The sequence below is a fragment of the Amblyomma americanum genome, chromosome 1 (genome assembly GCF_052857255.1).
Source record: "Amblyomma americanum isolate KBUSLIRL-KWMA chromosome 1, ASM5285725v1, whole genome shotgun sequence".
NCBI classification, from domain to species: domain Eukaryota; kingdom Metazoa; phylum Arthropoda; class Arachnida; order Ixodida; family Ixodidae; genus Amblyomma; species Amblyomma americanum.
In genome coordinates, this window is record NC_135497.1 from 21,321,392 (window position 1) to 21,346,764 (window position 25,373).

Consider the following 25,373-nt stretch of genomic DNA (forward strand, 5'->3'; position numbering starts at 1 on the left):
CGTTTACGTCACGTTTCACCTCACTCCGTCCTGTGACGTCATAAGAGTTCTCCGTGTCGTCATAAGAGTTCTCGAGTTTGAATCGGAGCGGCGGGAAAAACTTTTTCAACATCGAATCCAAATTTCTTTGAAATAAATGCATCTTTCGCCGCCGGACAAGCGGCAACAAAGCCATGAAATGCCGAACTATCAGATTTTGCTAACGAAAAAAATTTGGTAGGGTTCTCCTCAGTGTCCCTTTCAGGCGCTCGTCTCCTGTGCCGGAGTACCCGGGTTCAAAGCCGACCGCGGCGGCCGCGTTTCGATGGAGGCGAAACGAATTTAAAAGGCACCTGTGTGCTGTGTGACGTCACTGCACGTTAAAGATCCTTCCTCCCTTCCCTTGCGGCGCGGTTCCGGTGTCCACCGAAATATGAGACAGTTACTACATTTCGTTTCCCCAAAAAGCGATTTTTATAATTTTACGTGAAAGATCCCCAGGCGGCCGAAATTTTTGCTGGGGATGTCCACTATGGCAGCTCTTTCTTCCCTTCCTCTTTCCCTCCCTCCTTTGCAGCTTCCCATAAGGCGCGGTTTAGGTGTCCACCGAGATCTGTGAGTTAGTTACTCTGTTATTACCTTTCCTCGAAAACAAATTTATTTCGCCAATACAGCCTCAGTGTTCGACTTAAGTGTGTTAAATACGGCAGCTTCAAGTGTTTCCATCGGTGTGCTCAGTAAACATGGAGAAGATCAAATGAAAACATCCGTGGATATTTGTTTCCTGGAAACATCCCTACGAAGTACGGTGTCTAGATGCCCGCTCGCCTCGGCTTTCAGGGTGGGGACACCCTTTGTACTACCCTGCGCCGCCGTTTCCCCCTTTTAGCGGCATTGATTGACTGAACTTTAATTTAAACCAGAAAAGACGTTTCTCCCCGCCCCCGGCACACAGGCCTGGGAGACTGGGAGTTCCGCGTCCGCGGTTAGATGCTGGCTGGCAGCCCTTGACTGGTAGCGGCCTCTTCCGCCAGGTGGATGGTGTTGCGCTGGAGCTCAGCGTCCGGGCTTCCTTAGCAGCGTCTCTCAGGCTTCTCTACTATCACAATATTTTTGCCCGTCCCGGGAGAATTTGGGCACTCCCAAACTATGTGGTCGAGGGTCCCTCTCGCCCCGCTGTGCATCGACCGTGCGAACTCCTCTCTGGGAACAAGTGGTAAGCCCATACTGAGTTCATAATTATATGTATTGGTTTGTAGCCGCCTCCACGCGACAGCTTCTCTATTTTTTTGGGACTGATGGGGGTACCAGCCTGCGTCCCAGTTTGTAATGGTCAACAATTTCCCGTAATTCTGCAGGCGCTCCTCTTTCCACAGTGCTCGGGGAGTTCTACGGCTACCCGGAAATAGAGAACTCGGGCTATAGCTCGTGTGCCGCCTCGTAACCGGGGACGGCGGCGTTTGCGGGTGTCCAAATTAAATGAATTTTCCTAAGGATCTTGGCCGGTTCCGGTGAGATCCTGCCTCTTCCAAAATTTTGAATGGCAGTTCTACTGATGCTTACTACGAATTTTGCTTTCGCTTCTACGCAGGCGAGCGCTATAGGAACTACCTCCGCAGCCTCTGTTGCGCCCCCGGATGGCAGCCGCGGAGGCTGGAACCCCTTGGCCGTTGACGACCGTCCAGCAACTTCCGCATCAACATACGCTACGTCCGCTTTCTCCATATTGCCGAACCTCAGCTCTAGAGCCTCGGCTCTCTTGGCCCTGCGTTCTACGCAGCGGCATGTTGGGTCCCACGCGTCAGTTGCGTGCAGTACGCTACGCGTATGGCACCGTATCTGTGCGGTCGCGTGGAGACTAATAACTCTACTGACCTGGAAATAGACAGCACATACTTGTTTCACTCGTGGCAGTAGTGTGTTTGCAGTTTTGAGAGTATTTATGCATGATGCACTCGCTCCGACTACACGATAATCGAAAAGTTATGACGGACTGCAACCCGCCGCGGTGGCTCAGTGGTTAGGGCGCTCGGCTACTGATCCGGATTCCTGGGTTCGAACCCGACCTCGGCGGCTGCGTTTTAATGGAGGCAAAACACTAAGTCGCCCGTGTGCTGTGCGATGTCAGTGCACGCTAGAGATCTCCAGGTGGTCGAAATTATTCCGGAGCCCTCCACTACGGGTACCTCTTTCTTCCTTTGTTATTTCACTCCCTCATTTATCCCTTCCCTTACGGCGCGGTGAGACACATACTGCGCCATTCCCATTCCGTCAATACAATTTATTATTATTATTATTATGACGGACTGCTGCTTTTCAATGTCAACCGCTGCACTTTAAAAGGACAGCAGTTATTTGTGTTCCTTGATAGTGATAATATGGACTTTATTAGGGTCCTCGAATTCCAAAGAATTATGCCGTTTTTGTTGTTTTGAACGCAAATACTGTTCACAAAGCCCCAAGTTTCTCTTGTATGCAAAGTAGCACGGAGCATGCATGACCTGCCAAATATAATATTTTTGCGTAGTCAACATCCACTTTTCCAACATTCTCTGAAGTGACTTTATCTTGTTGCTGCACCGTATGTGAAAAATTCCACGTAATACTGTCAAATTTCTCTTCCAAGTAATCTGCCGCCTCACTGGTCTGGAGTGAAACGCTGAGGAAACGTCTGAAACCAAATGGTCATATTTTCTGAACTGCTTCCCTGAGTGGCTTGTGCCGCAACAAAATAATTCAATTGTCTGTGTTTCCTTTTGGTGTTGACTACACAGACTGATGATGAGACGCGACGACGTCTTCCTAATTCCGACGATGTCTTCCTAATTCGTAGTTACTAAGTCACTTTATTCGAGGGCAAATTTAACTTATAATTTATTTTTCCTTTCAAAACATGAAGAAAAATCATCAAAAGCGCCTGGCTAAAAAAGAGGCCTCACAGAAATGAGCCCCTGATAACTACTTATTTTCAATCTCATTGTCCCTGCCAGGATAAACTAAGTGGTGCCGGAGCAACACAGGAAAAATAATAATAATAATAACAATAATTGGTTTTGGGGGAAAGGAAATGGCGCAGTATCTGTCTCATATATCGTTGGACACCTGAACCGCGCCGTCAAGGAAGGGATAAAGGAGGGAGTGAAAGAAGAAAGGAAGAAGAGGTGCCGTAGTGGAGGGCTCCGGAATAATTTTGACCACCTGGGGATCTTTAATGTGCACTGACATCGCACAACACACGGGCGCCTTAGCGTTTTTCCTCGAAAATTGGTTTGAGGAAAGGAAATGACGCAGTAATTGTCTCCCAGTCTCGATGGACACCCGAACCGCGGGGTAAGTGAAGGAAGGTTGGACTAAAAGAGGAAAGAGGCGCCGTTGTGGCGGGCTCCGGAATAAGTTCGACCACATGGGGATATTTAACCTGCACTGGCATCGCACAGCACACAGGCGCCTTTGCGTTTCGCCTCCGTCGAAAAAACGCGGCCACCGCGGTCGGGATCGAACCCCTTACTCGCTTCGGCAGAACCGTGTGCTCCAGTTGCTTAGAGACGCTTGCTTGCTGTCTCACTCGATAGTCGTCGGGCAAAGCAATAGATACCTCATTAAGGAATGAGTCTGGGCTAGCTGGAAAACCACGTTGAGGTACAGCACGCAGAAAGACACGGGCTGGTGAGCAAAACCGAAAAGCTTTCATCAATGCTGCAACAGCCATCAAAAGAGAAAAAAAAGTAATGTATAAGATACGGTTGCCCAGAAACACTCGTGACGAATTTTACTGACGTGGCTGCGTGCCGGCAATGAAAATAGCCTTTTTTCTCCTGTTGTGGTTTCTTTAAAAGCGATACGAAAAGGAAGCAAAGTAAACCATTACTGGGGGAAAAGGCCGCTTTTCTTTCTCGTCACGCAGCCGCGCCTTCTTTGCTTACTGACGCACAAAAGATAGCTTTGGCGCCAGGATATTTGTAGCGAGCTGGCGCAAAGATGTAGAGAGAGGGGACGGGTAATAATGCCATCGTAGCATTAATATAAAACAAATAATAAACTAAACAAAACTCTCCGATGATAACTTCACATACGCTTACCCGCAGGAGTGCCCAAATAATAATAATCATCATCATCATCAGCCTTACTACACCCACTGCAGGGCAAAGGCCTCTCCCATGTCTCTCCAATTAACCCTATCCTTTGCGAGCTGCATCCACCCTTTGCCTGTCAACTTCTTAATCTCATCCGCCCACCTAACCTTCTGCGCCTCCTGCTCCGCTTACTTTCTCTTGGAATCCACTCCGTTACCCTTAAGGACCAGGGGTTATCTTGCCTTCGCATTACATGCCCTGCCCAAGCCCATTTCTTTCTCTTGATTTCTACTATGATGTCATTAACCCGCGTTTGTTCCCTCACCCACTCTGCCCGCTTCCGATCACTTAACGTTACACCTATCATTTTTCTTTCCATGGCTCGCTGCGTTGTCCTTCCTCTATCGCTATCGATCGGACCCTTCCTGTCCCAACTGCCCCTGCATCTATGCGGACCTGGCCCATTGCCTCTTCTATTGCCCGGCTGCTCAGCAGTCGGGTTCCTTCCCCCCACCCTTTCTATCCATCACCACCTGGCTCGACTGGCTTGGCGCTGAAGGGGAAGAAGAACAGCGGCTTCTGGTCGCCCAGGCGGTCGACATGCTCGGCCTATAAATTATGGTCGAATAAAAGTCTTTACTACTACTACTACTACTACTAGCCTCCACGTTTCTGCCCCGTAGGTGAGTACCGGTAAGATTATGCTGTTGTACACTTTCCTCTTGAGGGAAATTGGTAAACTGCCACTCATGGTCTGCGAGAGTTTGCCATATGCGCTCTACCCCATTCTTATCCTTCTAGTTATCTCCCTCTCATGATCCGGATCAGCTGTCACTACCTGCCCTAAGTAGACGTATTCCGTCACAATTTCTAGGCTCTCGCTGCCAATTGTGAACTGTTGTTCCCTTGCTAGGCTGTTGAACATTACCTTGGTTTTCTGCATGTTAATTTTTAGACCCATCGATCTGCTCTGCCTGTCTAACTCATTGATCATGATTTGCAGTTCACCTCCTGAGTGACTCAGCAAGGCAATGTCATCAGCAAATCGCAGATTATTTAGGTATTCTCCATTTATTCTTATTCCCAACTGTTCCCAATTCAGGCCTCGAAATACCTCCTGTAAACATGCGGTGAACAGCATTGGCGAGATCGTGTCTCCTTGCCTGACGCCCTTCCTTATTGGAATTTTATTGCTGACTTTATGGAGGACTACAGTAGCTGTGCAGTTGCTATATATCTTCCAGTATTTTGACATAAGGCTCTTCTACCCCCTGATTACGCAATGCCTGTATGACTGCTGAGGTTTCCACCGAGTCGAATGCTTTCTCGTAATCAAAGAAAGCTATATATAGAGGTTGGTTATATTCTGCGCATTTCTCTATCACCTGATTGATAGTGTGAATATGATCTATTGTGGAATATCCTTTACGAAAGCCTACCTGATCATTTGGTTGATTAAAGTCTAACGTTGCCCTGACTCTATTAGCGATTACCTTAGTAAATACTTTGTAGGCAACGGATAGTAAGCTGATCGGCCTGTAATTTTTCAAGTCCTTGGCGTCTCCCTTATGAATTAAGATAATGTTTGCATTCTTCCAAGCTTCTGGTACAGTCAAGGTCATAAGGCATTGCGTATACAGGGTGGCTAGTTTTTCTAGCACGATGTCCCCTCCATCCTTCAACCGATCTGCTGTTACCTGATCCTCCCCAGCTGCTTTTCCCCTTTTCATTGCTTCTAAGGCTTCATTTACTTCATCTTTTGTTACTGGCGGGATGACGCATTGCTGTGCACTGCTGTCTTTCTCATTAACGCTCTGATTACATTGGCTACTGTCAAGTCTGTGTAGAACTCTTCGGCTACGTTAACTAATCCATATTGCTAATTACATTGCCCTGCTTGTCTCTTTACATCTGGTTTTTACCTATGCCTAGTTTCCTCTTCACTGTTTTTAGGCTACCTCCAGGTAGCCCAAATAATACGGCTGCCTTATTGGGAAACGCCTTTGTTATCAGGCTGTGAAGAAGCCACTCGGCAAATTTTGCTGTAGCCTGCCAGGTTTTAACACTCGCCTTTCACTCTTCATGGCCTAGTGCAAGCGCTTGTGGTCTGGTGGACAAAACATGCGACTCCTGACAGCGTGGTGCAGAACGTGCGATGTGTGCCGAGACAGCTGTAATCGGGAGAAGAAAGGCCGCGACGCGTAACGACAACGAGGTGCCTCTAATCGGAAGAAGAAATGCGGCGAAGAACGCACAAAACCTGCCAAACAGGCGAAAACGGGCCACGCCCCTTTGCATCAAGTGAGCTCGTAGTGTGTGGGATGCAGCAGTCAGAGACCAAGTTATGAGGGACTTGTGTTCCCGGTTATTCTGCCTACACTATTAAACTGCACCGGCTATTTGGCTTTGCTCGTGACAGCGCGCGCCGGAAAAATTGCCAGTCGCAGGTGAAACCAGACTGCCTGACAAACAGCTAACCCCAAAGTAGGAGAGGTAAGGCATGAGAAATTCTTGTTTTCCAGAACAATTTCTGCTGGGGATGGAGGCGTAATACACAACTTATCTTTGCATCCTCATAATTATTAAAATTAGCAGTCATAAAACGCACCTTCTCGAATTGATTTCATGATTCGAAATAAGTACACCTGAATTTTGGAAAAGTAATTTAAATGTAGAGTATCCCGGTCAACAGATTGCAGTAGAATGTGCTACGTAAGTTGCAAGAATACTACTATGAAGGAATACAGTGCAAAATGAACGCTACAGAAGAGAACCAACACGCTTGAGTGCACCGACTATTCACATGGCGCCGACTTCCTCGGCAGATTAGCTGCAAAAAATAGTATACTTTAGAGTAACTACCTCTGATTCACTGTTCAAACAATCTCTGGTACCACTCTGTCTCAGCAGAACACCACTTTTCCTGAATTCTACGCGGCAGCTGGTTTTCTCTTCGAAACAGCGCGCCGCCGCGTTGCGCTCAGTGCAGCTGAACGGGAGAGTGGGACCCAACATGCCCCCGCCGAAAGTGGTGTCTGCACCCTGAAAGCAGCGTGGCCCATCAAGGCACCCTAGGCTTAGCCAGATATCTGCGACTCCCTGCGTCGGCTTAATAATAATAATTGGTTTTTTGGGGGGAAAGGAAATGGCGCAGTATCTGTCTCATATATCGTTGGACACCTGAACCGCGCCGTAATGGAAGGAATAAAGGAGGGACTGAAAGAAGAAATGAATAGGTGCCGTAGTGGAGGGCTCCGGAATAATTTCGACCACCTGGGGATCTTTAACGTGCACTGACATCGCACAGCACACGGGCGCCTTAGCGTTTTTCCTCCATAAAAACGCAGCAGCCGCGGTCGGGTTCGAGCCCGGGAACTCCGGATCAGTAGTCGAGCGCCCTAACCACTGAGCCACCGCGGCGGGCGCGTCGGCTTGCTCCAAGCGCTGGAATTAGGCCTCCGGCGATGCCAGTAGCCGAAACGCTGACGCGACGCAGAAGAAACCCTGCCTGGTGGTTCGGCCTTGAAACGCGCGGCGGGTCGAACAAAAGCCAAACGCTATTGGCAAGCTGCACTTTCCGACACTAACCTGTCGGAGCAGAAATGAATGATTCAGTGGGCAGCCAATAACTAGCGCATGCTTATGGCACCGCCAAGTGTGTCCTCGATCAAAGCAAGCGGACACCTCACGAGCGCCTCAATACAGCTTTTCTATGTCCGTTCCTCTCTCGGTGAGGGCGCACGATCGAGGTAAAGGCACCGCACGATAATATGCTCAAGTCCGTTCCACTACATTTTTCACCCTAGAAAGCGCTCTTAACTCCGCCAGAGCGACAAAGCAATTGTGACCAAATCATATCAGACAGCACCATTAAAATAAAATACAGCAAGTTCAAAAGCAATGCTCACCAGCTAGCACTCATCTGCTCGACCATAGCTGCAATCATCATTGTTTGTGTTCATGTGCACCCGCCGTGAACACAAATGAGTTTTTTTCAATTGTTTACTGCCTCGGCGCGGTTTTTCCTGGGCATAGCATTTCACACCACATTGACCGTAAAGAAACACAGTCCAACACACAGTTTGCAAAGTTTTAACATGGAAATTTGAACTCATCCCGCACAAAAAAAAAATGAAACAGGCTGGGTGAATGTACCCAAAAATAAATCAGTAAGGGCCAAGCGAGCCTAGGTAGAGTGATAGTGACGGGACCCGGGACATGGAAACGAGATGATATACTTCCGCGCCCAATGTCCGGATTAAACCAAGGAATTTCGACGGAGGCGAAATTCTAGACGCACATGCAATGTGCGATGTCAGTGCACATTAAAAAACCCCAGGTGGTCGAAATTTCTGGAGCCGTTCTCTACGGCGTCCCTCATAGCCTGAGTTGCGTCGGGACAGTAAACCCAACCCCCCTCAATAAGGCAAACTAAACCAAACCAAAGAACAAGACTGCCAGTATCGCCGACGCGTTCGCTGTTGTCTGTGACCGCTAAGGTCAAGCGACTGTAGTCCGCGTTCGGAGACAGCCGTTCTCTAGCCTTCACCCTTCCTCCTGCTTTCCCTCCACGATGCTTGCATTCGCTCGTGATTCCTCCTCCTGCACTTGTACACACCGCGCAGAGGGAGGCAGCGTAGTGGAGGGCTGCGGAATAATTTCGACCACGTGAGCATCGTTAACGTGCACTGACGTCGCACGTGTGCACCTGTGACATCGCACTGCAGTGCACGTTAAATATATCCAGGTGGTTGAAATTATTCCGGAGCCCTCCACTACGGCACCTCTTCCTTTCTTCTTTCACTCTCTCCTTAATCCGTTTCCTTACGGCGCGGCTGGGGTGTCCGCCGAGGTATGTGAGGCAGTTACTGCGCCGTTTTCTTTCCCCAACAACCAATTTTCATTTTTTTGACAGCGGAGATTCAAACCCTTGCAACTGAGGACGACCATAGAGACACGCAACCTAATCCAGACGGAGTCCCTCGACTTGCCAGGACATTCGCGATCCAAGCACTTAAAGCGCAGCATCCCCGTGCAAGTACCTCCGCTAGGGACGCATAAGCAACACGCAACCCTGCGGCTCTGCGACAGGGAAGAGGGGTCGTTAATAGGGCGTCCTTCACTGCGTTCTTGTTGCAGCGTTCGAAGCGAGCAAAGAACAGCTCGACGCCGATAGGAAGCATGCACGCCAGGACCTCGAAGTTGGTTTGGTTTATGGGGGTTTAACGTCCCAAAGCGAGCCAGGCTATGAGGGACGCTGTAGTGGAGGTCTCCGGAAAAAATTTCAACCCCCTGCAGTTCTTTAACGTGCACTGACATCGCACACTACGAGTCTACAATTTCATGCCGCATTTCGATGGAGGCGAAATTCTATAGGCCCATTCGCGCTTGACACAAAGCATAGATGGGAAATGCCTGAACATCCCAAGGTTCTATCGCGCAAAGGTGATGCAAAAAAATCCATTCAGCATTTCACAAACACAGGCAAAAACAAACAGTGTACAAAAATAACTAGCGCTCACATTTGTCGCATCAGGGATGAGCACTGGTCGTTTTTAACCGAAAAAACTAATCAAAAAAATTTCCCTCCGTATAAGCTAGCGAGGGAGTCTGCCTATAGTCTGCCTGAAGGCAGACTGCACAACTGAAACGCGCTTTTTGATCTATCCGCAGAACGCTTAGGTATCGCATTTTGGTGCGACTGATCTGCAACAACCCGCCATAAACTTTTGTTTGGAGGACGACTCAGGCGGAGCTGTTCACCTACGTTCTAAGAAAAAAAATGAGGTTCCCGGTGAAGCCAGCGCGCAACTATATGCATGGCGTAAGTAGTTATACAATAACGCCTTCTTGTAGCCCTAAGCAGTACTACTGAACAACAAACGCATGGAAAAAACTAGTAGAATAGGGGCGGACTTACCATTTGTTGCCGTTGGAGGGCAATCCTCCTCGAGGTTTGATTCCTCAGGCTTGCACTGAAAGCTCCCTTTGGTGTCCATGTCGAACAGCAAAAATGACAAGAAATCCACCGAAGCGAAAGGCTGACTTCTCACCGTCACTGTTGACTGTACTTTGTGACGCTAGTCGTGAAGTGATGCAACGCACGCGATGCTGAACTATTAATTATTATGGAAATTGTTAATTTCTAGGCGAACGCTGACCCTCCAGTAGATCCAACTGCCCAGAGCGTGTCCGCACGTGGGCTCAGAGGCTTGGGCGCTACCAAGACAATTCTCTGAGGGGGGGTGGCTTGCGAGAGGCTTGGACGCTACCAATACGATTAAAGGGGGGGGGGCGCGGGGACAGGTACTGAAACTCGGGAACAGCTTTCTGTGGCTGTGCGATGGAAGTTGGGAACGCGTGCCGCTAGGTAACAGGCCGGCGTCTTTCGCTCGCCAGCGCATGCGAAAAGAAAATTGAAAATTATTTTTTTTTTTTGGGGGGGGGAAGGAATTGGCGCAGTAGCTCTCTCACACATGCACCTGAACCGTGCCACAAGGGAGCCCCGCCGCGGTGGCTCAGTGGTTAGGGCGCTCGACTACTGATCCGGAGTTCCCGGGTTCGAACCCGACCGCGGCGGCTGCGTTTTTATGGAGGAAAAGCGCTAAGGCGCCCGTGTGCTGTGCGATGTCAGTGCACGTTAAAGATCCCCAGGTGGTCGAAATTATTCCGGAGTCCTCCACTACGGCACCTCTTCCTTTCTCCCTTCACTCCCTCCTTCATCCCTTCCCTTAAGGCGCGGTTCAGGTGTCCAACGATATATGAAACAGATACTGCGCCATTTCCTTTCCCGCAAAACCAATTATTATTATTATTATTATTATTATTATGCCATAAGGGAAGGGATAAAGGAGGGACTGAGAGAAGAAAGGAAGAAAGAGGTGCAGTAGTGGAGGGCTCCGCAATAACCTCGACCACCTGGGGATCTCTAACATGCACTGACATCGCACAGTACTCGGGCGCCTTAGCGTTTCGCCTCTATCGAAATGCGGCCGCCGCGGTCGGGTTCGAACCCGGGTACTCCGGATCAATAGCTGAGCCACCGCGGCGGGTCGGGTGTGCAAAAAGCGCACTTGTGGAAGGTGGCGTCTCGCGCTCGCAGCTTCCACTCTATAGCCATAGAAAGCTGTATCTGCGTATAAACATTTAATCAGCCGAGGTGCACGTGTGTTTTCCAAGGTGAAAGACACGGACGCCACCGCATTCTCACAGCCGGCGGCAGCGTATTGAAATTCATGAACTGTACTGTGGGATGTCAGTGCACGTTAAAGAACCCCAGGTGGCCGAAATTTCTGGAGGGCTTCAATACGGCGTCCCCCATAGCCTGAGCAGCTTTGAGACGTTAAACCCTCATAAATCATAAATCTTTTTCGTGTGTTTGGCAGTTCAGCGTTCGACACACCACACACGGCAGTGTCAAGCGGCCGGGCGTCAAGGTGATAGTGTCATGTAGGAACATTGAACGAGTCGCTATTGCTCAAGAAAACCGGGCAGCGTAGCTTCAGCATGCAGAGACAGGTTTACCGAATGCCACTGCCGCAAGCAATATTCGTTACCATAGTCCCCGATCATGCACCATGTTTTTTCCTGTCACCTGCTCCTTGCGAGGAACATTTTGCTTAACACAGACGCTGAGCACAAGTGCATGCATTATTTTGTTTGCTAGCACTTACACTGGCCATTGCCCACATTTAGCCGTTGTCTGTATGAATACGGCTTTATGGCAGGCTCTTTACCTGCCCGCGTATTTTGGGTGGAAAGGTAAGGAGCCGTAACCTGCCCACCGTGTCAGGCGGCCGCTCAATTAATCGTGAGAGGCTGCCCGGAAGAGCAACCTGCATCGCAACCTGGATCGCAACCCAAGCCCCACCGATGGCAGCACCTGCCATAGAACGGGAGTGGCGCATTCGCTGCACACTGCGCCAGCACGGGTAGGAACACTCCGACTGATCTATGTATGAAGAGAACTACCAATTACGCATGTATGGGCATTAACCCATTGTCGCCATCTGTCAACACTGCATCTGATCACCGGATACAAAGTAAAAGCCGAACTGCTAGCGCATTTATTTGACTTTAGTCTAACGACACAAATCGACCATCATTTTTTGGAAAATCCCTGTTGTTCTGCTTTTTAATGAGCTAGCATTTATATCGGCCATTCCCCGCATTTAGCCGTTGTCAGTCTGTCCATTCGTCCGTTTGTTTGCAGCCAATTTTGTGGCAGGCTGCTTACCTACCATCCAAGTCGTGGGCAACCTGCCCAGGCATATATACCGACAGAAACCAAGGAGCATAGATTTTTTTTGTGGCATTGACCAATGAAGATCAGTAATAAATATTTTAATAACTTTGCTTTTCTAATGAGGTACCTTTAAGCGATAAAATATTTACCAATATTCTCCAACAATACCACAAATTAAAAATAACTTAGTTGTGCTTTAGCTATGCTATACGAGCAAAAGCTTGGTCAGGCTGTGGTATTACTTGTCAGACGTTCGATATCCTATTCTATGTACCTTGCATGACCAGCAATGTCTTTGTGATCGTCAGACTCGACCCGGCACCGCTGATACACAGTCGCAACAGGACGGCTGGGTATCCATGGCTAATATTAAAAATTATTCGCGAAGGCGAACCCAAACAAAGAGCGTTAGCAAAGTTCTCACCCATGCTTTCGACAAATTCGGATACCAACATGTACATCACGAAACGGCAATTCGTTTGGTACCACCCGCATCTCTCTGCAACCACTGGTTCGCCCGCCACGACCCTATAGTTTCGAGGTCCAAACCATTACGGTTTCCAGGACCAATGGTCGTCGGTACGAATTCCTCACACAAGTCAGGGTTCAACTCGACTAAAAACTTTGTGCGCAGACTCGCGCAGTTCATTTGAAATCGCTCCAAACCCTCTGCGCCAGATGGGTGAGCCACAATTTTGTCACCAATGGCGACCCCAAGTGGCACCACTTTCGGCACACGCTCATTTGTGTTTTTTTTCTGTGGATCAATGGAGATTATTAGTGTATATTTTATCACTTAAAAGTGACTAAAAAAGCAGAAGAAAAAGAACCACATGCTGCCGGTGGGAACGGAACCCACGCCCATCGTATTACGCGTCCGGTGCTCGACCAACAGAGCTAAGGCGACAGCTGCCAGACCTTTTGCTTTCTTCATCACCGTCATCATCAGCCTGACTACACCTACTGCAGGGCCAAGGCCTTTTTCACGTCTCTCCAATTATACCTGTTCTTTGCCAGCTGCGGCCATCCTGCTTTCGTGGGGATTTAAGTTCACGTGTGACCTAGCCTTGAGAGTGCTCATCAGCGTCACCCTCATCCATAAGTGGCTGACGTAGGAACGTCTTCGAACGGCGAGGATGGAAACTATGCGAGGACCCTCTTATGCATCCTAGGGCATCAAGGCTGCCAAAACTGAGGCCCTCGTTAAGCCATTAAGCAGACAAGAGAACCAGACATGAGGGGCTCGTTATCCATATGATGGAAGCCAACAGCCACAGAAAACAAGGAGCATAGCATTTTTAATTTGTGGCAATGATCAATGGAGATTGTTAGTGATATTTTATCACTTAAAAGTAATTTATTAGAAAAGCAGAAGAAATAACAACCACATGCCACCGGTGGGAAACCCAAGACCTCTGAATTACATGTCCGGCACTCTATAAGCTAAGCTACCAACTACATGTACCCACTCTATATAGTGCTCTACCAAATATACATATATATATATATATATATATATTACTACTGCTGTACTCTCACAGTCCAGGTGTATTGGATGAGTATTTGACGAGCAAGGCTTCCAAGGCATCATGCTCGGCACTGCTCAGAGATTTACTAATCATCCGACGCAGTCGTGAGTCACTGGCTGGAGCAGCAGCAACTTTATCAGGTGCGAGAGCAAACAGAGCCCCCGAAGCAGGGCCATCTTGGTTACATAAGGCGATCTTCATGTGAACAGGCAAAACCACAGGTTGCGAAGAACAGTTGATGGCCCACAATTGTGCCCTGCCCTGGAACACCGTGACAGGCAATGCAAAACCAGAATGAGTATCTTGGCGCACTTAAAAGAGAGAGGCGCCACTGTGGCATCGATGGTATTGGAAACATGGCTGTGGCATGAATCTGTCACGCACATTATAAAAAGCAGGGGCACATTGGTATCCTCGGATGGGCAAAAAACACATCTCAAGCCGGCAGCTCCTGTAATAGTCCAGACGGAAGGGAACCGTCAACGCAGAGTTTCCGAGAGTGACAGTTGACCGGTGCACCACTCACTCGAAAAAAGTCACTACCTAAGATAACATCATGCGTGAATCTTCAAACCACTGCATACACCACCGTAAAAACCGTTCTGCCAGCTCTGCATACCCCCAAAGTGCACAACAACTCACTGCCCGCGCCATGAAAGTCCACAATGCGGTCCCAGAGAAAGATAAATTTGCAGTCTTAGCAGGTTCTTAAACGACCAACTTATAATAGAGACAGCTGCACCCGTATCAATTAAGGCCATTGCGGGCACACCTTCCACACACACATGAACCATATTCTTCAACATAACAACCGATGGAAGAATCATTGCACAAAGCGCACAGTCTTCAGTGGCCTCACCTCTAGGGGCTGAGCTGACTAGTTTTCCGGTGAAGGCAGTGAGGAACGTCGCCATGGTGACGAAGGATGGAGCGCAGAGCAGGAAGGTGGTGGTGAGAAACTTCGGTCAGAAACAGGAGAGTGGCTGCGTTGTCCGTCGGGCAGGGGATAATTGCTCGAGGTCGAGGGCTGTTGCCAAGGAGAGTCGTAAGAACGGTTATTTGGAGAAGCAGGAAAGACGGGACGCTCGTATCGAGGTGATGGACGGTGACAGCAGTAGCGAGCGATGTGCCCCTCGATGCCGCAGCAGTGGCACACTGGTGTCATGCGAGCAAGACATTGCTCCCTAGAAGACTCCGACGAGGCAGGAAGCACTGATTACCCACACGCGTCATCAGGCCTTCTGGCTGGGCGCCAGAAAGAACAGGCAGGTGTTCGCAAACGGTGTTCGTAATCCAGATCGTAGTGCAATTAGAAGCCAGCCACGTGAGTGGCATGAGAGGCACGACCAGGGCCAGCAAACCTAGACATTAGGTTATCGGGGCAGGCGCCAATGTGTGCAACATTTACTGAACTTAGACAGGGCATCGAGGGGACTACGCAGGAAGACCCTTAAGAAATGCAAACGTCAGACGGCACGGATGGTGGACACCGTGCATGAGGCTCGAACCGCAGGAGTTCTTCGCGAATGATCTGTCAGGTCGTCGATGATAGATCCATAAAGCACTCAACGTTGGCTACAGGCCTTTGGCCATCCACCCAAATTTGAGCGTAATACGTGTCTTCAATGTCTTGAATGTGCGGACATGCTGAATTACATCTGAGACGGCTCCCAGGTTATCTTTTGCGATCAGAAAATTGTAAACGTCTTCTGCAAAGCCCTTCAGATGATGTCCTACTTTATCGTTCTCAGTCATATACGGTATTCGTTACTCTGCATACTTGAGAACGTCCTCTATGTGGAAGACTCTCCCGGTAACTGAGCCCTGCGAGCAAGCGTTAGTTTGGCCCGCTTGCGTCGCTCGAGGCAGTCGCTAAAACAGTCGCAATCTGTTAACGAAGCTGTCCGAGGTGGTAAACGAGCAATCGTGGTTGTCAAACCAGACCAAAGCAGTATGTGTCAGAAAAAAAACACGTTGGCAAGATGAGAGGTGACGTCCCACCGGTTACAGCTGCTCACCCATTGATAATGGGCCAACCCCTCATCGACGTCCTCGCCTGCTGCTCCTGCTAAACGGCAAGGCTCCTGATAGGGCTGCAAGGAACCGGTCACTGTGCCCACAGGCCGGTCTGTAGCTTGGATTGCAGCATCACGTCGTGCTGCGGATGGCTCTTCGAACGGTTGCATGGTGCTGGTCAGCGATTCAAGGCTGGAAAGACGACGACTCCGGCGAGGTTCTAGTTGCAGCTGCACTGTTTGCAGCTGCGATCGTTACCCAGCAGCTTCACCACAATGTTACGGCTGTAATCTCCCAATAGAGGCGTTCTATCCGGTTCAACAGGCCAGGGACAATTCGCGAGTGGGAAGCACAGTCGAACTGGCCTGTTGTTGTTCGTCTTTCAAAAGATGGCACATACCCACACTGGGGGATCAGCCAAGAAATGAGAGGCAGAAGTTGCTATTCAGCTGTACTGAATAAAGGCAAAAGAAAAGCACGCGTGACTGCAACAAGAGGAGCATGGAATGAAAAGGGATAAGAGTTTGGATGTAAAAAAAAGGAGAAGGATTAAGCCAAAATATAAGGACGCATAAAAAAGTAGGCCAAAACACCTCATCTTTCTCTTCTTTTCTCTATCTTTCCCATCCTAGCTCTTCAAGCCCGTAATACATATATGTGAAGGTGGCAAACCCTTCATTTAGATAGGGATGCCAATGCCTAAGAAGAGAAGCAGGAACCGTGCAACTTCAGTCTTGAGAAAGGACAGGCTCTCTATAAAACTTCGACTCTACTTAAATGAAGTGTTTCAATACATATATATATATTGTAAGTCGGCATTTTTTTTAATTTGAAAATCCGAAGTGGGGGTCGACGTATAATCAAAAGGAAAACATCGCACTATAAGTAAAGGTGAGACAAACGAGATATCGGGCATGCTCTAGCATGGTTGCATTTTTGCTGTGCGGCTCCGTCGCATCGCTCTTGGTGCTGGCTTTGAGCAACTGCTATGTCAACGCGTAGAACTGGCATACCCTTGCCGCTGACTGCAGTTGCTGATAAGCAGCAGCGGCCTGATAACGCAATCGCATTCTATGGGAAGCTCAAGCTTCCAACAAGTTCTCTTTTTACTTTCAAATGTGCGCGCGGTGCTCAAGGGAGCGTTGATAGTTGATAAAAGACCCGGTGTTTCAATCGAGGTGGCACCCCGACTCTGAACGGCAGTGCTGCCGGGAGTGTTGATAGCCGACGGAAGAGCCGGTGCCATTCGCGCGTAGTTTCTTTGGCTCTGGAACATTTGACTACTGCCAGCCGTGTGCTGGGCCGCAAGTTTGACATTCGCAACGAGTGATACAGGAGTGGCAGCTGCTGCGAGGAATATTTTCAGCAGTACCACGCGATGCCGTGATGTGGCTGTTTGCGATGTGCGGGATTTTGCTAGATGACGACGTTAGAACGACGTGCTCTGGGACCACAGCAGCGATCACGACAGCAGCGCTAGTGAGGACGATAGCGCAAGTGTGGACGAGTAGTAACTAATACATTTTCGCTTTGAAATGTGCCCACGGGCATGCCCGCGCGCGCCAGCCGATGGCGGCTGGATATAAACAGCGGCCGCTGAATAATGCTATCGCGTTCAACTATTAAAGGCCAAGCTTAAACAACCTTGGAAGTTTTTTTTTATTTTTTGGAAATGTGATTTGGGGGGTCGAATTAAATTCTTGTCGACTTACAAGCGTTTAAATACGGTAATATATATATGTGTGTGTGTGTGTAAGTATTCCCTATGATCCTTGGTATCTGTGGCTGTTGATTTCTAGCACGCTTCTAGAACGCCTAACTGCTAATTAAGAACAACTAGCGCACCTAATTCGTATTGGGCCTAACAACATAAATCCACGTTAGCTCTCTAGCCTAGGATTATTCATTTGTGATGGGTTTGCAAATACTGGAAAGGAATGTTATGTCATCTGCCTTCTAAAGAGGCTGTGTGGAATATAGTGAGGAACTTCATCAAGAAATCCCAACAAACCTCCCTTGGGAACATGTCCAATCGATGCAAACGGAGAAGGCCGATGATGTCTTGTTTGCCTCTGAAGCACAGCTAGCAAGAAAAGGTTGTTTCCTGTTCTCGAAAACAAAAACTGTGAAAAATTCTCGTGGACAGAGAAGCACAGAAGGGCAGCTGCACCGGTTTAGGAATCGAAAAAGGGGTTGAAACAGATATCAAAACAAATTGTCTCCTCTCTTAGGCTCCATTTGTGACCTGCATACTAGGCTCACAAAAATTATATTCAGCGCTACTATTTATTTCTTGTAAAAAAGAGCAGTTGCAATAACTTTATAGGCCTAGCAACAAAAAAAAAACACGTTTTAAGCTTGTAATAAGGGAATAATTACTCATTGGCATCCACCCAAGCATAGTCATACGGCCCTTAAGTGTTTGACCAACATTTAGAGCCTCCTATTGCTTACCGAGTGTAGGGGAACCCTGAGGCAATGCAGCATTTCTGAACTCCCAACTTATCCCACTAGTACGAATTGGGTTCATACCCCGGTGACCTAAACAATACCCCTTTGAAATATCAAAGTTCAGAGCCACACCAAACCTTGCAGAATTGTGCAGGTAAATGAAAAGTGGCAAGCACATTCTTTTTATCATAACAGAAGTGGGCAAAGTCATCAGCACAGGATAAAATCGTAATTCCACATTAAGGAACCAAGAAACAAAAAATAAGTGTTTCCAATTATACAGAAATAAAGGGGCTCGAGGTAAAAGCTGTGTGGTTTTAATAGGGAAGATAAGCACGTTTTCCCGCCAATTTAACCACGGCTGACACAGTTCAAAACCGCCGGACCCCCGGCCGGACCCCGTGATCGCGCACGCCGACCACGGCAGGCCTTGCTCTGAGGGAACAAAGGATCGACACACTGGTTGACACAAGCAGGCATTTATTGCTACAGCAACAATAACGCCAGCTAGCAACAAAATACGCTAATGAATCGAGGTCGTTAAACTCACCACCAAGGTTACGAGCAAATGTTTACCCGCGCTAGGGCACGGTATTCTCCAAGGCCGGACGGGACGAGATGCAGGAGAACGGTCCTTCCCACGAAGCCTCAACCCGCAGGCGGTACGTCTTCTCCCGATAACGTTCTACAGCTGAAAAACACACAAAACGTGTAAGCAAGCATTAATGCTTGACAAATGGCTCAAGATAAGCAATCTCATTTTTTGTCAAGGTAATAGATTCTTCTTCCTTTTTATGTTTTTTGTCGCCTGTTTCCATTTTACATTCTGTAGCGATCCCAATAAAATCCAGTTGAGAGAAAGTGCTCGTTTGTGCCCCCTTTCTTTCATCGCCATCCTTTTTGCACTATTTTTCCAAAATAGAACTTGGAAATACCTTCCATCCTGCTCTACTCATCCAATTAACATATACATGCACTACATTACCTTAACCTATATATTAACCAATATACGTCCTACATGTAGCACACTGTGTTTTTGCGCAGTAGCTCTAAAAATTAAAAAGCTTGCCTTGGCTAACGTACGTTCAAGAGCATCTAAACTTTTCTTGTGCCATTTCTGAAATTCGATCCCATTGACATTATATTTCTGCAAGAAAAACAAATAATTTTTGGGCGCTGCCATAAGAAAAGCACCATGCGTGATGAGAAATGTGATTTTAAAGTCGGTGTCAAATTTTTGAAGCTTTACCACAAGTAACAGGTGGCGAATTTGCATAGTATCCTACATTGCAGAACGGCTCAAAAGTCAGTGTTGAGAAAAATACTATCGCCGATAAAAAGATTCCGAATTGTGGACGTGAAATAAACATTTTATATCAAAAAACTATTTTAATTCTTTCAAATTTCTGAAGTTTTGGCATACATGGGTTAAGTGCTAATTGTTTATTTTAAGGTATCACATTTCATGTTAGCACGGTTTTCGGTTTCATCCAAGTTGTAGAATTACTGCATCTGCACAAATAGGCCCAGCCACGAGTATATGAAGGGGAAGTCTGATTCCATATGAAAACGAAAGCGCTGCGTGAACATGGCATTGTCTTCCATGGCCTCAGTGTCATTTAAGCGGCAATAATTAAGAAGCGTGCGCAGCTAAACCCCCCTCCCCTACTGCTGCTTTGTGCTCCACGCTGTCCAGTGCTGCTACTGTTCACCCCCCTTTTTTCCTTTCCGTTCACTGCTCAATTGCTGCCTTCCCTTTCTCAGCAGCTTTCTCCACATTCATAGCTAGCTTTTCTTTTTCTGTGCACAGCACATGCATTTCCTCATGGCCTTCAAAAGTTGGCTTCTGCTTGCAATCCTGAGAATGATGGTTAAGCCATTTCAAAGAGCCCCACTGCACTGCAGCCGACTGTTAACCTTGAGATTATGCCGTTGCATGTCTGTTGCTCCAAGACGTTCTTGATCAGGGGTCTCAAAACACTCTCCCAGTTTCATTTTTTAGTGCCAGCTTCACGAGTCAGATTCACCACCAGACTTAATTTACAAGTGAAATCGGCCAAAAAGTTGCGTCCGTAGACGGCCCTCATTCTTTTTTTACTACTACTACTACTGTGTGGAAAGGAAAAAAGGGCCCCTTTACGCAAGTTACCTTCTGGCAGACATCAGCTGCCTTCAAGGGGGCTTAAGGAGCAAGGTGCTGTACAACCCTTTCTCTCGACAATAGCCTGCTCAACTTGTGTTTCACTTTTGGCACACCTATACAGTAGCCGACGGGGTAATTCGGACTCCAATAATTCGGACCTGTAGGATATTTCAGACCTCGATAAGGCCCAGTCAGTCACCCCATAGAAGCACGTACATATTCGTTACGGATATTTCAGACTTCCAAGGTCCGAAAGTTTGATTATTCGGACTAAATTCAGTCACCTGCTGGCCCAAATCGGCAATCTTATTGGCTTTTTGCTGGCAAAAAAGGCGCCATCATGGTTTGAGGTGGATTTACGCTGCAGTTGGATTAGTTTGACATACTTTCGGTACCTCATTGTTGCCAGCGGAGGTCCCTGTGATCTCTGACACTTCGAGGGGAAAAAAACAGCCCGACGACAAAACGGCACGTAGGAATACAGTGCAGCACTGCTGTAGAGGTGAACTATCATAGCTGTAACCGCAAACGGTAAATCACAACACATGCGGCAGCAGCCTCCAGAGTTAGCGAGTGCTCATTTCACAGCATTGACTAGGAACGCACTAGGGTAATATTTGCGATCTCAAATATTGGCTTTTTTATGATGCGTAATGGAATGAATAACGTTTAAGTTTTTCTGGATGCATCGATTCTGCGGATTGACCATCTTGGCACTGAATTCTGGCAAATATGCCCGACACAGGGCTCTGGGTGTACCAGAAGTTCTCATTCATCAAAATTTTTGGTGTTGTCAATTGAATCTTCAGCAATTTTGTTTGCAGTGAGCTACAGGGCCTTCATACACTCAAAATATCCGGTATGCGATGTTTAGTTTTAAAGAAAGCAGGATTGCCCGAGCCAACATTTTCAGGTTGTTTGGTGTTTAACCAGGACGCTGCCTACTGGTTGTACGAGGCTGACTGACGGTTACTTTACTTTACGAAATGGGCTACACTGCTTACCAGAAAATTCATCCATCAGCGTGCATTTGTTGAGTCTAATTTTATACTGAGGCCCTTTTTTTACTTCCAAGAGAATTATCTCGAAGCATCAATTTTCGCCACATTTGACCAAAGCTACTATTTCGCTTGAAAGCCAACCTTATTAAGACGTCAATTTTCACCAAACTTGGCTCTTCTGCACAGGAACCACAAGAAACTCCTAACACCACACACCTAACCTAACAAACATAGGTGGGAGTCTACTGAAGCAGAGTTGTAGAATAAACGCAGGGATTTCGTTTCAGAAAATGATTACTGCCAAATCGGGCTTGAAGAGTGGGAGTGTCCAGCAGAAAAAATAACAAGAATAACGAATTGGTAATATGCTACAGTTTGCTTCATTATAAACAGCAAGGAAAGCTGGTCATAATTATACTGATAGGATGACTAACTCTGACAGTAGTAGTAGTAGCAGTGTGAGGCATTTATTCAGCCAAGAGCTACAGGCTGAGCATATTTCTTGTAGATACTCGTAAAAAGAGAAGAGCTGCCAACTGCAGGGCTTCTTTTCAGAGTATTTAAAAATTACCAATAAAAAAAAAGCTGCCCGAACTAAAATACTGACCTGAGACGTTACTGACATCATCGTTTAAACTACTATACAAACACAACGACTTCTTACTATAATGCCGTTATGTGTTCAAATCAAAGCTATGACGTTGAATATTCGTTCACCGAATATGCACGGACTTCACTAAACACATTACATCAGCAAGCAATATACAGCCAGCATCATGAAACCCCATCGAAACAGCAAGTGCACTGAGATAAACAACCCGGGGCATTTGCCCGCAGAGCGGATGCTTGGGCCATTTTATCTGTTTCCCAGATTCTTCTTATATACAATACAGAAAGAAACTAAATAGTTGTAACCAAGCAAGCAAAGACTACTTAACCACTACTGCCAAATTCACCGTTCACACAATGCTGTTACTGACCAGTGCCCAAAGCTGTCCAACGTAGCAACTTTAGTGTTAAAAATAAATAAATAAGCAACGCTGTTACTCAATGAATAAGCCTGCCCTGTTTCTTAATGAACCAGCAAAATGAGCTCTCGCTAACACCAAAGGTCGGTGCCGCATGAGTTATTTGGTTTATGGTTTATGGGGATTTAACGTCCCAAAGCGACTCAGGCTATGAGGGACGCCGTAGTGAAGGGTTCCGGAAATTTCGACCACCTGGGGTTCTTTAACGTGCACTGACATCGCACAGTACACGGGCCTCTAGAATTTTGCCTGAATTTCGCCTCCATCGAAATTCGACCGCCACGGCCGGGATCGAACCCGCGTCTTTCGGGCCGGCAGCCGAGCGCCGTTTAAAGGCACAAACTCCTGACTGAGCACACTACAAGCTCAGAAATAAGCTTTCTTAACCAAGAACATCACACACATGTGCCAGGAAAGTGTGTGGACATTTGTGCATTTAAAAAGTGACAGCATGCAGAACAGTTTTATGCAAAGGGGTGCCTGTGGAGAGAGCAAAGCAACAGAAGAAATAAACGAGAAAAAAGGAGTACGGAAGGTTACTGTGAAATTTAAGGAGCATATACGGAAATATTCAACCGTGCTGTAGAAATCACCGGCCCCCATTCTTTCTTTTTGGATGGTTATTTCTGAAAAACCGTGAAAAGATTCGGTGCAAAGGTGAACTTGGTTGCTGACACCACGGTGTGATAATATTTGAAGCAGTAGTGCATTTAGATTGCATTATTTTATTGACTGTGTTGATTGTACTGATTGTTTTATTGTATCGGCCTGCGTTTAGCTCAATTTGATGCTTGAACCCACTACTATGTTGGTTTGGATTGAACCGACAATATGTACAAATACGGTCGAGCCCACTTATAACAGAGCTGACGGTCACGCGCATTCCGTTCTTTAGATCCCATGTTCGCAGTAAGTGGACTTTCCGTATAACAGCCAGCAATAATTAGTCTGCCAAAAGCAGCAGTTCTTTTTTAAAAACTGCGTTATGCGCGCCTACTTGTTCAAAGCAGTTCCTTCAGCAACTCTTTCCAGGCTCTCCAGGGTGGTCATCTTCTCCTCGCCTAGACCATTGCTGCCAGAAATCAGCTCTAGAGACAGCATATTGTAGCATGCAGCGTTGTGCCCGGCTCCAGAAGACGACACAACCCAGCATGCCCGGCAGGCGCGCGCAGATCGGATCTTGGCGCTGCACCTTCTCCGTTTGCCGGTGGCTGCGCTCCCTCCTGGCTGAACGAGTCCTCTTAATAAATATGTGGACTCCAGACACCTTCGGCTTGTGTGCCATATTATATTCGTGGTTGAAGCACCCATGGCAGCTGGTGGCAGATGAGCCAGATTTACCAGAATCCTAGTGGTAGAGGAGTGCTCGTCCTATAGACGTTCAGAGGCTTCGTCAGAGTACGCAGCTCTGCGATGATGGTGCCTGCAGGAATGCAGTCATACATAGAAACATGAGGCCAGCTATACATCAACAGCGCATTGCCACAAATCTACATGCGTCTGATCATAAGTGTTTTTGAGCGCTTCATCCATCCTTCCTAGGTCCATGCAGCGACGGAAGTAGTGCAGCGTTCGTGGCACACAATGTATCAGCTACATTGTCCACTGTCTGACGCTGCCTGCATGTAGCAACAGCATAAGAAATGGAGCCGACTGGGCAGGAGACGTATATCATGTGACCAGCATGGCCAGCAAGGCATTCAAACTTCTGAAATCGGTGCGGTTAGATGATCCGTGGCCATGGGCAGTAGCTTCACTTGCAACAATTCCTTTGTCTCGCGTTCACCGTGCTCTCGCTTCTACTTGAGATGCTTTGCCCATCCAGCAAACATGCAAGCAAGAAGGGTTTTCTGGCGGGCTAGTTGGTGCTTCTTGGTCATGATTAAACTGCATGAAAGAACGGGGACAGACACAAGAAACACGTACACACACAAAGCTGGAAGTCTGCACTCTGTGTGTGCATGTGTTTTTTGTCTGTCCCCATTCTTCCGTGCGGTATAATCATGAACGCAAGCAATGGTTGCCCTTGTAGGCTATTGGTGCAAGCTTGGATGACGGTTACTTGCTGTACCAATGGCTCCTTTTTATTGCTTTTTTGGGCCGACATGCTATTTCTGAGGCACTGTCGAGAGATGAGAGATCTTCTTCGATCTCTGCTTGCTGGAAGTGCGACCTCAACTTCGGGGAGGAGAGTTCACAATAACCGAGCGATAAGGCCAAAGTTGTTCATTGTACAGTTGAACATCGTTATAACAAACACTGATATAGCGAATTATCGGTTATAGCAAACTAAATTCGAACTTTGGTTGGCCATGCTTCATTTTTACGACATTTACTGTTTATTAATGAAACTGAAAAAGCGAGATGCGCCGTGATATTGGCTCTGACAAAGAATTATTTGGGTTACGCGAGGCTCAAAACGATAAAGGTAGCATAAAAAGCAAAATAAATATTGGAAGCCAATTCACAAGCACACTTTTTTTTTATCGTTTCAAAAGGTTGCAGAAAGTTTGGCGGCCTGGCACATAAATTGCACGTTTTACTGGTCGCGCCACCTATGAACAGAGCGCAGAAACTGACAGCTCATATGACGACAAAGGGCCGAAGGGCAGCGCCACTTGCCCAGCGGTGAAGGCAAGCACAGCAACACTGGCAACGAAGCGGAAGGTGGTCTTGCTTGAGAAAAAACTGCAGATATTGAGAGCTGTGGACAGTGTCCACAAGAAAAAGGGTGTTGCAGTGGAGTTCAGCCTTCCCCCCAAGTACCTTATCCACCATTTTGGCCGTAAGAAAGAAGATTGAAAGCAACACCGAGGACGCTACAAATGCTGACCGTAAGCGAGTTAGGCCTTGCCATCACCCAGACGTGGATGTGGCTTTGCTTTCATGGCTTAAAGACATAAGGGCA

At 47.5% G+C, this 25,373-nt stretch overlaps 1 protein-coding gene across 12 annotated transcripts in view; it reads right to left on the minus strand.

The window, feature by feature from the left end:
- Window positions 1-18,756: 18,756 nt before the first annotated feature.
- Window positions 18,757-25,373, minus strand: part of LOC144110769 (HEAT repeat-containing protein 1-like) — a 62,131-nt gene continuing 55,514 nt past the window's right edge. For 9 of the 12 annotated variants that reach the window (XM_077643914.1, XM_077643909.1, XM_077643868.1 and 6 more), the window contains one exon: window positions 18,757-18,984. In XM_077643914.1, coding sequence (XP_077500040.1) covers window positions 18,979-18,984 — 6 coding nt within the window. In that variant the 3' untranslated portion in view covers window positions 18,757-18,978. Of the gene's footprint in view, window positions 18,985-23,462; window positions 23,889-25,373 lie in introns of all 12 variants that reach the window. The other 3 variants (XR_013309925.1, XR_013309923.1, XR_013309922.1) reach the window with 1 other exon arrangement.